Genomic DNA, 13805 nt, shown 5'->3' on the forward strand with positions numbered 1-13805 from the left:
CGATTTTTTTACTAGATATAACTATAAATAATTTATATCAAATAAATGCTTATTAATAAAATAAAAATTAAATTTTCCTGAGTTAATATCTTCTATAGAAGAAACTATTTATATTTCTCAAATTAATATTAGCAGTCGTTACAGCACTTAAATAATTTTTCACTCAAAAAAAATCGTGGATAATAAAGATTGCGGCTACAATAATTCAAATGAATAGTGTAAGTAAGAAGATTCTAAATAATTTAACAAACTTTTTTTTTTTTAAAGAAAAAAAAACAATCGATACTTGAAAGAAATATAAAATTTAAAAAATAATATAATTCATTAAACATTTTTGGATTTTAATAATATCTATCGAGATGATAGATCTTGCCCAAAAATAAAAGTAGTTTAGAGATGAACTGGCAAAATTAATGTGCAATATTTAGATACGAAGATAACGAAAAGAATTTAATTTTTTTTAATCCATGAAATAAAGCTATTAATTGAATTAAAAACATATACATTATTTTAAACATATATTAGAAATTATGCTGAAATAAATATTATGTAATCAATGCAAATTTTGATCCGAGGTAACATTTAAACTACACAATAATCTGCATCAAGTAACTTTGCAAATCAGGAAATTTAGAATTTTGCAACCATAAAATAATCTGCTGAATATTTGGAAAGAATAGGATCGTTTGAAAGAGATTTATTGCTTAAAATTATATGAAATTAAAATACCCATCTTTAGTTATAATTTTTAATATATAGCCTGACTACTTTATGAAATATGGGGCATTTATACAACTGATATATTTCCATTTACAATTATCTAAATAATAAAATTTTTAAAGGCATTATTTTTTTTTAAATTGTGAAAGCTTTGGAATATTTGTTCCGAATATGACATTTTACTTTAAAAATTTTTTTTATCTTATTCTCCATATCCCTGACGGCGATTCTCTCTTATCATCGGCAGATGGCAGCACAATAATAGTCATTTATAACTTCTGAATAATATGAATGTGTTGATTTATGCTTATCTGAGCTGAGAAGTTTATTTTATACAATTACATTTAAAATTTTTAAAAAAAAATTTTTTCACAATTGTTTAAGTTATCGATAATATGTTATGAAGGGGAAAAAGGATTAAAAATATGCAAATAAGGATGAGAATGATATTAGCATAATCCCCTTGATCATAGTGTAAAATAAAAGTATTAAATAATTGTGTGAAATAAACGTAATTTTAATTGAATTTCGGTTACATTTCTGTGGTTACTTACGGCTTTATGATATCATAATAATAAAATATCTAAATTCATAATAATAAAGCTCGGATCTTTTCGCTCATCAATACAAGTCAGTTAGGAAAACGAAACTAAACATCTTTTTTATTTGACTAGTAAAAGAGAGATTCAAATTTAATTATTCAATGCAATATTTTTTTTTTTCTTCTTTCGAAAAAAAACTTTTTTAAAAAATAGCAAAGCAACGAAATTTGAAAACAAACACTGTTAATACGCTATAAATCTACCACTGGGATGCTAGTTAACGGCGAGTTAAGAAACCAGCAGATACGAAACTGGCGGTCAAAAAATAATGAAGAATACGCTTTTCGACTCGTGGTCAAAATTTCCAAACCGGGAGTTTCGCTTTAGGTCAGAGTCAACGGTAAATACGGGGGTAAATGGCTCATACAATAAAAATTTTATTTGGCAATTATTTTTAAAAAATTGGATGTCATAAATTTGTTTGGGACTACATTTATATATTAAATAAAAATCTCTTTGTATTTTTCATATTTAATTAAAGTCTAATTATTAAAGAAACAAAAAGCATTATTCTATTGGTGTATTAATAATAATGTAACATTGATAACTACTTATTGGCACAAAAGAAATTAATATTTAAAATTAATTTTATTTTATTTATTTATTGACTCCTCAAAAAAGTATTAATCAAATATAATTTGCAAGCAGCTTATGTTTATACAGTCTACACTCCTTAGTAAAACCCTCCTCTATTAGTGCGACCCTTCTGAGCGACCGCTACGTGAAGTCCTGTTTGCTGTTCCATAGGCACATTAAAATGTCTAATCATGATGATGCAGTGTTCCAATGTAGTGACAAAAATTTTGTTTCATTTTTTAATTTTCAGAAAATCGTTCTGTAAACAGGTGTTATAAAATTTTTACTCTTCACAGTTTTCTATTGATAAAGAATCAATCAATAACAAAAATCTCCAGAAAAATTAATCAAACCACTATTTCTTTTTATGTTACTGCTCAAAAAACATGAAGTTTCTTGAATTCTCAATGAACGAAGAAAGAGTGAGAAAACAACCTATTCTTAACCTAGCAGGTCTTTTGTCTAATCTATGGTCAAAAGAATTGTGAAAGATAGAGTACTTACTGTAGTGTATCTACCACTACAAAAATACAATTCCAATTCACTGGTATATAAGACTTGTTAACTCGATTCTATGTTGGTGATTCTTTTCATAGATGAAGGTTGACATGGTCGATGTGACTCTCTCCACACTTGCCATTAATTTGAAGTGAATATTGCACTGTCTTTTAGAAATCTGAGTTTACTGTAGAATCAAAACTTTTCGAAATTTATTTTCAGATGGTTCAATTTATTCATCAATCATAATTTTTCTTGTCTAAAAATTGTATTCACTCTTTTTGGGAAGTGATGTAAGAGGTGATTTTTTATGGAGCTAAAACACGTTTGTTAAAACACATAATTCACATTCTTCTTTTATTTTAGTTTCGCTTCGTTTTTTTTTTTTTTTTGCCATATTTTATTTAGTGAAAATGGCTGCTCCTAACCAGTCTAACAGTATATGCTTAAAATGCATAGTAAAATTTTTAAAGGAAGTAGATAGAAGAATAACATTAAAATTACAAATTGCTAAATATTCAAAATCACAAAAAGCACTTTGTTTATTTTATTTAAAAATCTTAATATAATTATAGAGGCAGAAGAACAAAGTGTTCTAATTTCATGCTACTGTTCTCGACAAAGCAAAATTTTAAAATCTAAAAAAACTGAATGACTGGCTAAAGTTTATGCACAATATTAAAAGCTGTCATTTGAAAAAATTTAAATGTACTTTTAAATTTTAATGCATTATGTTAAGTACTAGAAGCACTTTATTGACATAAAAAAATTATGTATTAGTCAATTCCATATTTCTATTTAAAGTGTAACATGTTTTTGCCAAAATAAGTCCAGTATTTTTGATATATAAATATATATTTTAACTAATTTATGTAGTCACAATATAGCTCCCTCACATTATACCTCCAGTTTTCGTTTGGACCACAGACGTCATTATGTAGAGCGTTGACTGTATTTAGCAGAAATTAAATATGGTGTGATAAGGTATTAAGATATTCGCTTCAGAAATATCTCACTAAACTTATTAATAACTTATTATAAATTCATTATTAATAAAACTAAACAAACAATATTTAGTCTTCATTCTTGGATTTTTTTTATTGACTTTTAAAGGTGATTCTATGATAAAAGAGACGTCTTAAATTTTATTTAAGATGTCTCTTTTATCATTATTTAAACTTTTTAATTTTTTTAAACTAATGTTAAACTGCACATAATGAAAGGAAATACTTACCGAATTTTTTTAAATTAATTAAATTTTCAGATTAAAGTTATTCATTTTAATATAAACAGAGAAGAAAAATTCAACTCTTTGTAAATAACTATTGTAAAATATCCTCTCTTTTTTTATTATTTATTCACTAGAACTGAGTTTTTTTGTTGTTGTTGTTAAAATGCAAATTTCGTATGGTTTTAAAATTAAATATAACTTTATAAGAATGATGCAAGTAATACAACCACTGAAAAATTTCACTTTTTTAATTTTAGGTCAGGATGGTATATTGCAGAGTACACTGTTAAGTGGTTTTGGGAGTCCAATAATACTATTATTGATCACTGGAAAGCTTTCACTAATCCTGATGTAGTGAAAATGTTTGATTTGTCTCAAGAAGATTCTGTGTATAACCTCTCTCTAAGCAAAAAATATTGCAAGTACAAAGCATGTGATTCTGATGGCGTCTATAGATTTCCCGAGTGCCGAAAACCAAATGTACAATGTGCAACACTGTTAGCTGACTACCCAGGTAATTTAATAAATTTATTAAAATTTGTGGGAATTTTTTGAGCTATTAAATGCATAGTATTTTGTGATCATGTCCTTTAAAATATATTTTTTAGCTTACTTGTCGAATGAAATTAAAATATGCACATAAAGGGTCTTTTAAATTTCTCAAGAAGCACTTAGAAAATTATTTTGTAACTTTAGAGTTGTTTAGTTTATGCGATGTTTCATGTTTAGCAATAAGATTTATGGCTTTCAAAAGTTTAAGAGACCTACAACAAATTACAAAACAAAACAAGTATTTTTTAACATAGTAGGCCAGAAAATCAAGCAATAAGCTTGTAACTTCTATTGATTACTCTAGTTGTTATTAACAATAACTGTATGAAATGTCATAAACTTAGCTTAAATGTTTAGAGAGATATGGACATTTTTATAAAAATAAAAAAAAATTGTCTTACGGTTTTCTTTGCCCTAACCTTAACCCTTTGTAACTCAACAACTCTGATTTAAGAAATATTTACGCGATGTTAGAATACATCATATTAAGCGTGCAAAAAATAATGAAAAAATCAAGACCTTAAAATTAAAAATTTATTGATAAAAAGCATTTGTTGAACATCTCCAATAACGTGAAAAATAGCACAAAAATTCCATTATATTTAAAACTTCATGTGATAAATTTTGAAGTTGTTGTTTTTATGGTAACAAGGTCTCACACCACATTTTTCAATCCTTCCTTAGCCAAATATACAATCAAGGGGATTGTTGTAAAAAAATTGTATATCCTGCAATTATGTCGTGGAACAATTCTTGCTAAATGCATTATAATATTGGCAGCTGCACCAAGACTTGGTTCCCCCGAGTTTGCAATATTTTCTTTACCTGAATTTAGTTCGATTTTATAGGTAAATCCACGATTTTATAGGATTCGATTTTATAGGATTGAATTTTCATCTATGTTGCAGATATGTAACGCGTTGATACAAAGGGTTAATAATATTCTATAAAATTAAACAAAATTTTTGGAGCAATTTAAAATTAACTACAAAACTATTTTAAAATTTGAAAAAAATTTAATAAAAACTGTGCAAGATATGAGTATTTGAAGTACTTTTCTACGCATGAAAGTTTCATAATTTTGTAGGGAATCGTAATTGGCAATGAGAAAAGTCTGTTTTGAATATCTTAGAAATTTAAGAAGTTTCAAGAAATTTGATAAATAGTTTTTGTAAGTTTTAAACGAAAGCTCAAAATGAAAAGGTGCTTTCCCCAAATTTCCTTTTGTATTATGAAACAAGATTTATAATGACACTGGTAATAACAGCTGAGACGTAAGTGGATTTGCATAAAACCTGCCTGCACCTCAATATTTATGCAAATCCAGTATTCACATGTCTGTTTTAAAGATAAGTACAATATGTGAAGTAGTCAAGTTGTTAGTTCTATTTGAAGTTGTGACAATATGTTACAATGATAGAAACTTAGTGAATTTAAAAGTTTGGTAGTTGGTTGTCACATTAGTGGCAAGTCTATCAGTGAAATAGTGACTGATTTATCTTATCCACCTGCAACTGTTGGTAAAATAGTGAAAAGTAGAAAGCTGCAGGAGTTGGGATATGAACTCTGCAACTTTTGGTCCCCATTTACTTAATGAACTGGACCGGCATTACCTAAAGCAGGAAGTTCATGAGAACTGCATGAAACCTCTTCATATTATTAATAGCGAGTTTTAACAGGTGTTTCTGTGCACCACAGTATTTTGCAAAAAGAACTGCATGCCCTCAATATCCGTGGAAGCATTAATGCATACAAACTCAATATCATGTTATCCAACAAAGTCGCCAGACTTTCTTGATGCAGAAAATCTTGCCACTGAACTATGTTCCACTGGAAAACTGTTTTATCAAACAATGAGTTTCACTACACGCTCGTCCAGTTGGATGGGCGAGTTTGGATATAGCGAATACCACATGAACATTTTTTACCTGAGTGTATAATTCCAACTATCAAATTTGTTGGTGGTTTACTTGTTTGGGAATCTTTGCATGTTGTCTCTGGTAGGTTGAAAACCAAGGCCTGCAAAGATATTCTGGACAATCAGGTTCTATCTACGGTCTGGGAATTTTAGGGAAATGACAAAAGCTACTTTCAATAAGACTTTGTGTCATGCCCCGATCCTATCAAGGAGTAGTATCATGATATGAAATTAAAATGTCCCTGGCTTGGTCATAGTCCTGACCTAAACCCTATAGTACATTGCTCATCAACCTTTTCATCACCGCAAACTGGTCAACGTTTGATGATTTTACTCGCCGAGGGAAGGGCATTGATTGTTTATATTTTAGATTGATTTAATAATCTTAATTGTATTTAAGCATGATTTTGGAATAAAATACATTTACACCAAATATGACTATAAATTATTTTAACTCACTTGAGTGCTAATTCAATGAGACTCATGAGCTCATTTCTTTGAAATGTGACCGTCCCATGTGGGAGCAATATAGACAAATGACACCTGAAGTCTGTTGCTTAGGTCCAGTTTATTCCGTTGTTTTGATTTGGTTGCTGTCACGACAGAAAACCCCGCTTCACAGAGATGGTTTGAATGAAACAGCACTAGACATTTAAGTGCTGTGATGATATGCTCAGGGTAAGCCAGCTTAGCGACCCATACAGGGTTGCCACTCCACAGGGAGAACAGGGAAGACCTGGAAAATACAGGGAATTTAAAAATCACCTAAAATAACAGGGAAAATGCAGGGAATTTCGATTTTTTCTTTACAACTAGGAAAATACAGGGAATTTTGTTTCTTATTTTTATCTTTTAAAAAATGGTGACCGATCAAAGCGTAATCTATGGAATATTTAACCATAATATTTCAGCTATACTAAACTATTTAATTTACTATAGCATTATTTAAGTATGTTCAGCTGTTTTTCCAGTAATTAAAACTAATAAATATAGTTAGTCCAATATAGCTCACTCAAGAGCTCAGTAATTGTTGTTTCCTCTTAATATATTGTGTACAATATGTACAGGGAAAACACAGGGAATTTTTTTTTCAGATTTGAGTGGCAACCCTGCCATACCTTGTCACTGAAATGTTCTGCCCGCGGCTACTTCTTTTCTGAGAGAAATCTTTGCTGTGGCTCTCTTAATTCAAATAATCTGATTAGTGATTTCCCTTTGGATAACCATCATATTTTTGTATATAAAAGAAAGCATCTGTACTCTGTGTCCATGTTCTCACAAAATTGCTCAAACAGGCATAAATTAAGGGTGTGTACTTTGATGTGGTTACTAACTTTTATGACATCAATCAATGTACTGTTAGGTTCTAGTGACATTTCCGGCTTTTCAGCGTTTCCCTGTGAATAAGACAACATGTAGATTCATTCTCAGATCCAACCTCCTTACGGAACCAACGTAGCAACTCGGTTTGTGCATTTGATTGCACAAAAAGACTTATTTAAGTTGTCCTGATATATAAAGATCCAGTGATTTGAGTAGTCCTGTTTTCTCCTGTGGTGCTAGTTAGCAAAAAGAGTGCGCATAACAAATACATATGCGCATCCTCCTGATATTATTATTGCAAATAAACAAGTAGTATTGCTTCATTGTTGATATCTGTAAGATTCGTCAACCTGTGATGTATTTATCCTCTCTTACAATTGTCTCAATGTCTTTGACTATTTTCTCAATGCACTTAGTCTCAGTGCCAGCCAAACGTCTACTATCTCTTCCACAGAAGCTTCTCCTAAAAGTTTACGGCAAATGTCTGTAGTGGAGGGCAAGCTCAATTATTCACCTACAGTGAATTGCTTTTTAGCTTTTGCACTCTACCATCCCGGTAAACCTCTTGTCTGTGGAAAGTTGCTCAAATTCGATAGAAATAACCACAGTAAATAAAAAGGATATAATTTCTTTGGGTGACCCAGCACAATTTGATCCACGAACCGTTATCGGTCTGGAGGTTGGGGACCATTGCTATAGAACATTTATGGGAAGAATTAGTGATGTTTATGGCCCAAAGAACTGCATCCAAACTCTAGAGCCGACATTTGTTAGTAATTTGCATTTCTTTAAAATTCAAGGAGAATTGTAAGTTTTCTTTTTGATATAATTTATATTGGTATTAATATTGTGAAATATATAATAAGATATGAATACTATTGTCACTATAATAGTTCTTTTTCCTCTTCTCTTTTGTTGCTTTCTTCTATGTGAGCATATTGTTTGCCCTGGTAGTCCAGATATCCAATTAAATGTCTGGATATGCTGCTACCATTACTTAGATGTTAATAAAATAGTCTGTCAGTGAAGTGGAAAGGACTGTCAGTTGAATGTTTTCAAATGAACTCACAAAATATTTTTAAGCCATGATTTTGTTAAAGATTTCAAATAATAAGAAGCATAGTGATATTCTATGATTGATTAATGAATATACTCCTGAACTTTGAAAATTAGCAATTTTGACAAAATTGTTGCTTACCTGTTTTCCTGCAATATTTATTTTTGACTTGTGGGGTGACTATTAATGTGAACTGTCAAAATTTTCATGAGAAGCAAATCTAATTTAAGAATGCTAATGCTGTGCACCATTGCTTTTTTAAATTGTGGACTTATTACATATCATATATTTGTTGTAATCATTTTTTCATGCAATAAATAATGTTGCTTATTACTCAGAATAGTCAGGGTTGGATTGACAAGGGGGTACAGAGGGGTACTTGAATAAGGAGCCCATAAAGAATACGCTATTTTTGATTTCATAGAAATGTTTTTAAAAAAAAGCAGTTGCTACTTTATGACGCTAATTTCTCCAACAAGCTAAATATTCTAAAGACTTTCTTTTTTTATTATAACTAGTAAATGTCGGTTCTAGAAAATTGAATATGTTGTAACAAATTGTAGAATTACTGTTCAATTAGTGCCTAATAGCATTGTTATTAAATACTTAACAGGGAACAAGTTATGTTCTTTAATTAATAAATACGAAGTATTAATGTCAGTCTCTGTAGAAATATTTTTCTTTTTTTCTCTTCCATTTTTCTGTAACCTCTTGACTGAGACATTTATCTGAAGAGGCCCCAATGAGTTTATGTTGGCATAACATTTTCACTTGGTTGAGATGTTGTTTCCTATAGTAATTTAAATAATGAAAGTTTTCATGTCTTCAGTCTAATGCATTATATACAGTTCCATAAAAATATATATACAGTTTTATAAAAACATATATACAGTTCTATAAAGACATATTATATCTAATAATGCAATTTTGTAAATTACAATAAAATATATTCTAAAACCATATTAAATAATTTATTCACGCTTTTTAATTTAAATGTATATGGGGTCCCAAGGCCTCACCTTCAGTTACACCTTGGGGATAGTGCAAAGAAATTTATCGTAATTTAGAAGTATGGTCAGCCTTTTACTGTCATAATTATTTTTTACTCCTATTGTCATAATTATTTTTTATTCCTATTGTCATAATTATTTTTTCACTCTTATTTAAATTTATTATGTTTTTATAACTTTAACCTATTTTAAAAAGTTTATATATGCAGCTAGTTTTAATATAAGTTTCTTAATAAATAAAAAGCTTGACCTCTGTTGTTAGAATCTAATTATTTTCTTGTAAATCACTTAGATATATTATTTTCAGTAATACTAATTCCATGCTAAAGCATTTAATGAAAAAGAAATTGTGAACAACAGAAATATTTTGAGTGATTTTCATTTTGTTTTGCTACATAATAAATTGATATTCAATTTTACAGCTTCAAACTTGGAACTGCTAAAAAGAGAAATAGAGAAGCACAAACTTTTGGTAAATATTATTTGGGTTGGAGAGAAACTGGAGGAAATTGTGGAAAAACGCACTGCAACAAATAAAAATACTTTATTTTTTCATCATATGCCTTCCATTTTGAGTGCTCTTGGAAGTTTTGTTCGTGTGTCATTTCCCAATTGTGTAGAAGAGAAGGATTCATCTTGCGAGTTTGAAATAAGTCAGCTGGAAAAGGTGATATAATGTTTATTCTTTAAACTGTTGCTTAGGTTTTTTAGTATTTTCATGCGAATAAATTTATGCTTATTTATAATTAAGTTTAGCTAGGTTGTTAGCAGTTGACTTACTAACTTTCTTGCATAACTTTACTTGGTTTTGACTTTCTTGCACAACAATTTAATAAATTTTTCTCAATGTTATTTGGTGGAAAATTTCTGAATAGAAAAGTTACTAAATTTACCTAGCAAGTTTAAGTGCAATAAACTAGTGATAGGTATGGTGATTTAATTTAGTTCTGCTTTACCAAATTGAATTCTTTTATTTGAAAAAAATATTTTTTATGAAACTTTTATTGCCAGAAATGTGATTTTGAGTCTTTTGTTAGTGAGTGTTATGTGAGATAGAATTAAAAACTATTTTGTAAAATTCATAGTCTAAGCAACTGACGCATGATTAATGAATTGCTGCTAACACCTTATTTACACGAGGACTAAAAAAGAGCTCCTGAAGGCAGTCTTCTGACGTCACAAACCTGAAAAATGGCTTGTCAAATTTACACCTTTCTTGGTGTTAAAAAACACCCCCACCTTACAAGGAATAGCAAAAAATAGCTATGTAACACAAATAGCCGATGATCATCTTGTGCATAAATTCTGGCCTGACTCAAAGTTGTCTTTGCCTGGCAATACTTGCCTGAAAGCAGGTTATGACAATCGAAAGTGAAAAATCAGGTTACTGTTTGTCTTGTCGCGTCACATGTCTGATGTCAAGCCTCATGCAAATGGGAAGTTACAAGCATAAGCAAGGGCCCTAAACTTACCATGTACAACCCTAAATAGGATTCACAAGATTAGTAATTTTAATTTAGCTTTTTTATGTCTTACACTCTCCAAAAAATTAAAATATAGTGGTAGTTCACAAGATTGAAATTTATTAGATTCTGAGATTTGGTGAATAATCTTCATAAAAATAGTAGTTAGCAATGATAATTTTAATTCCTCTCACGTTTAGACATCACATTAAATAAAAAGGGAGTCAATAGAGCAAACCTTGATCTTGGGAAACAGCTTTAAGGCAATTCTAATCAAGTTTCTGAAGGCCATGGGAGAAAACTGATATTGAGTGCTTTGAAAATCAATCTGTTAAAGGGTGCATTTTTCTGATTGGGAAGATGACAAGTAAATTAGTTAAGCGGAAGAGAAACAGCAAAAGGTTTTGGAAATAGTTTGGTTTGAAAACAGCCGTCTTTATTGATAAGAACTTTCCAATTGCGAAGACAATCATTGAATTCTTTTTCAATCATAAATTGAATGTGTCTATATAATATAGATTGTTGACAGCTTAGTTAACTTCTGACTGACTTTCATCTAACTGTACAAAACAATCACCAGCATATCAGGTATAAAATAATTAAAAACATGCCAAATAATTTAAGTTTAAAATAGTGCATATAAATATTGCTAAGATAGGACTCAATAGTTATCCATGATCATCCTATTGGTCATCTTGTCAAAGTTATCTTTAAAAATGGAAATATTCTGAATAAAGTACTGTCCGTGAGATGGATGAGTTCATAGATTTCAAACTGCAAAACATGATATTCACTCAATCGTTTTTAAAAGCAAGACATAGAATATTAGTGAAGAGTTGGCATCGATGGAAAACATGAAATGATCCCCGGGTTAAATATTTTTTAGTTTGTTTATAAATTCTATGGAGTGTTTCTAACAAAATATTCCTTACTTTTGAAGATAGGTGAATTATTTAGAAAGTTTATAAGAAGCTTTCGTAATGTTAACAACAATTGATCTAAACGGAGTACTAGGCCTGTGAACTTTGGGTACTGTGTAAAATCTGGCACAATTAGCAGCAGGCTCAATTTTTTAGAGTAATTCAAAATGATCACTAATATATTTACAATTTTCTTATTAGTAACCAAATCTTTATGTGTACTATGCAGTAAGAAACTTCATCAATTAGGATTTGGAATTTTTGGAGATAATTAGTTTTGTCCAATTTGACCACCTTCATCTTTTCCGTCCACCGTTATCAGCTTTAGGGGTGATGATGTTTAGGTTTAAAGTAACACTCTTAAAATTCTTGTACATCATCTTAGTTTATCTAGAGTGTACAAAAATAGCTTACCCTTCCCCCCCCTTTTTTTTTTGCGTGTGTCATTTTTTTCTTTATCATCCCTGTTTTTAATGGTCCCAACCTGTCTTCATGTTGGTGAAAGTGCACCAAAACACATCAATGCTTTTAATATTATTTATTTATTTGTTTTGTAATTTTAATGTTGTTCTTATTCAACCTTCTGTTTTATAACTATATTACATAGAATTATTTTATAATTTTCTCTTTGCGTATACTATGTGTAAATTTTAGTGTATAAATTTTTCTATCAGATATTAATAATTATTTTTCAGGTAGTTTGGTCAAAGATAAAAAGTCATGCTCCACATGCTTTCCATGTATTGAGAGCTATTGAGTTTAATCAGGTGCAATATTTAGATATGTTAAAGAAGTATCGTGATGGACTACCTCGTGGCATAGGAGTGTTTGATCAGGCATGCAAGTGGGTTAACAGTCACACACATATTTGGAGTTTGTGGATGCCTGGCCTTGACAAAACCACATTATACATTGGAGGAATTTTTCCTTTGTCTGGAGTATATATGAGGCAAGCTAGTGTAGTAGAAGGTGAGACAATTTCTGAATTTCTTTCAGTTTCATCACTACTTAATCTATAAATGCTCAAGTCTAAATTTTTCATTTCATAATACTCCACAACATTTTAACATTGTGGAATCAACTGGACGAATATTAAAAAAATCTCATCTAAAACATTTTCTAACTTAAAAAAGTAAAAAAAATTGCCAAACTTTAAAACTTTTTGTAAATTTTCAAAATTAAAATAAAACTATCGAAATCTAAAACTATGTTAGAATTCAGGGAAAGAGTATTCTCATAGTTTTATTTACTAAAATATTTACTGAGTGCAAAATAATTTATTCTCCTGAGTCTTACGACTTATATATTATGTAAAGCTACATTTGAGGGACATTTAACATATCTATTTGAACGGAATACTTCAGATGCGTTGTCTTTGATAAAATTTAAAGAAAATAATACTTAAAATTTGTCAAATTCATGTAGATGTCCCCCCCCCCAAAAAAAAACTGTGAGCATTAATATGTTATCATTGTAGATTTTCTTTTTTGTTAATTTATAACTGATAAAATGAACCAATTTTTTTAAAAAATTTAACTTATAAGAATTGTTAACTAACTTTGCTAACTAAAAGTTTATGAGTGTTATAATATAATTATGTATTAATAATTAATAGTGATTAATATTTTTATTGTAATTGCTATTAATTGCAAAACAAATAAAATAGATTATGAATCCTGAAATTTCAGTTTTACTTTTTTAGCTGCTGAAATGGCTATTAAGCAAATCAACAAAAATCACACTCTACTAGAAAACTATCAATTTAAACTTCTGCAACAAAATGGACAGTGTGCTGCTGATGAGGTTATGCAAAGTTTTATCAATTATGTGACTAATTCAACATACAAGACGATGGTTGGCATTTTAGGTAAGATTTAATAAAACCTCTTTTTACTTACTCTGGACATACCCGGAAGTTTTTCCGATGTAACTCAA

General features: G+C 29.6%; 1 protein-coding gene across 5 annotated transcripts in view; it reads left to right on the forward strand.

The window, feature by feature from the left end:
* Positions 1-13805, forward strand: part of LOC107452256 (uncharacterized) — an 83997-nt gene that overhangs the window by 36047 nt on the left and 34145 nt on the right. For all 5 annotated transcript variants that reach the window (XM_043053184.2, XM_021147705.3, XM_043053185.2 and 2 more), the window contains exons 5-8: positions 3885-4141; positions 9910-10154; positions 12566-12839; positions 13573-13737. In XM_043053184.2, the coding sequence (XP_042909118.1) occupies positions 3885-4141; positions 9910-10154; positions 12566-12839; positions 13573-13737 (941 nt within the window). The remainder of the gene's footprint in view (positions 1-3884; positions 4142-9909; positions 10155-12565; positions 12840-13572; positions 13738-13805) is intronic.

Source organism: Parasteatoda tepidariorum, chromosome X2, assembly GCF_043381705.1.
Source record: "Parasteatoda tepidariorum isolate YZ-2023 chromosome X2, CAS_Ptep_4.0, whole genome shotgun sequence".
Classification (NCBI taxonomy): domain Eukaryota; kingdom Metazoa; phylum Arthropoda; class Arachnida; order Araneae; family Theridiidae; genus Parasteatoda; species Parasteatoda tepidariorum.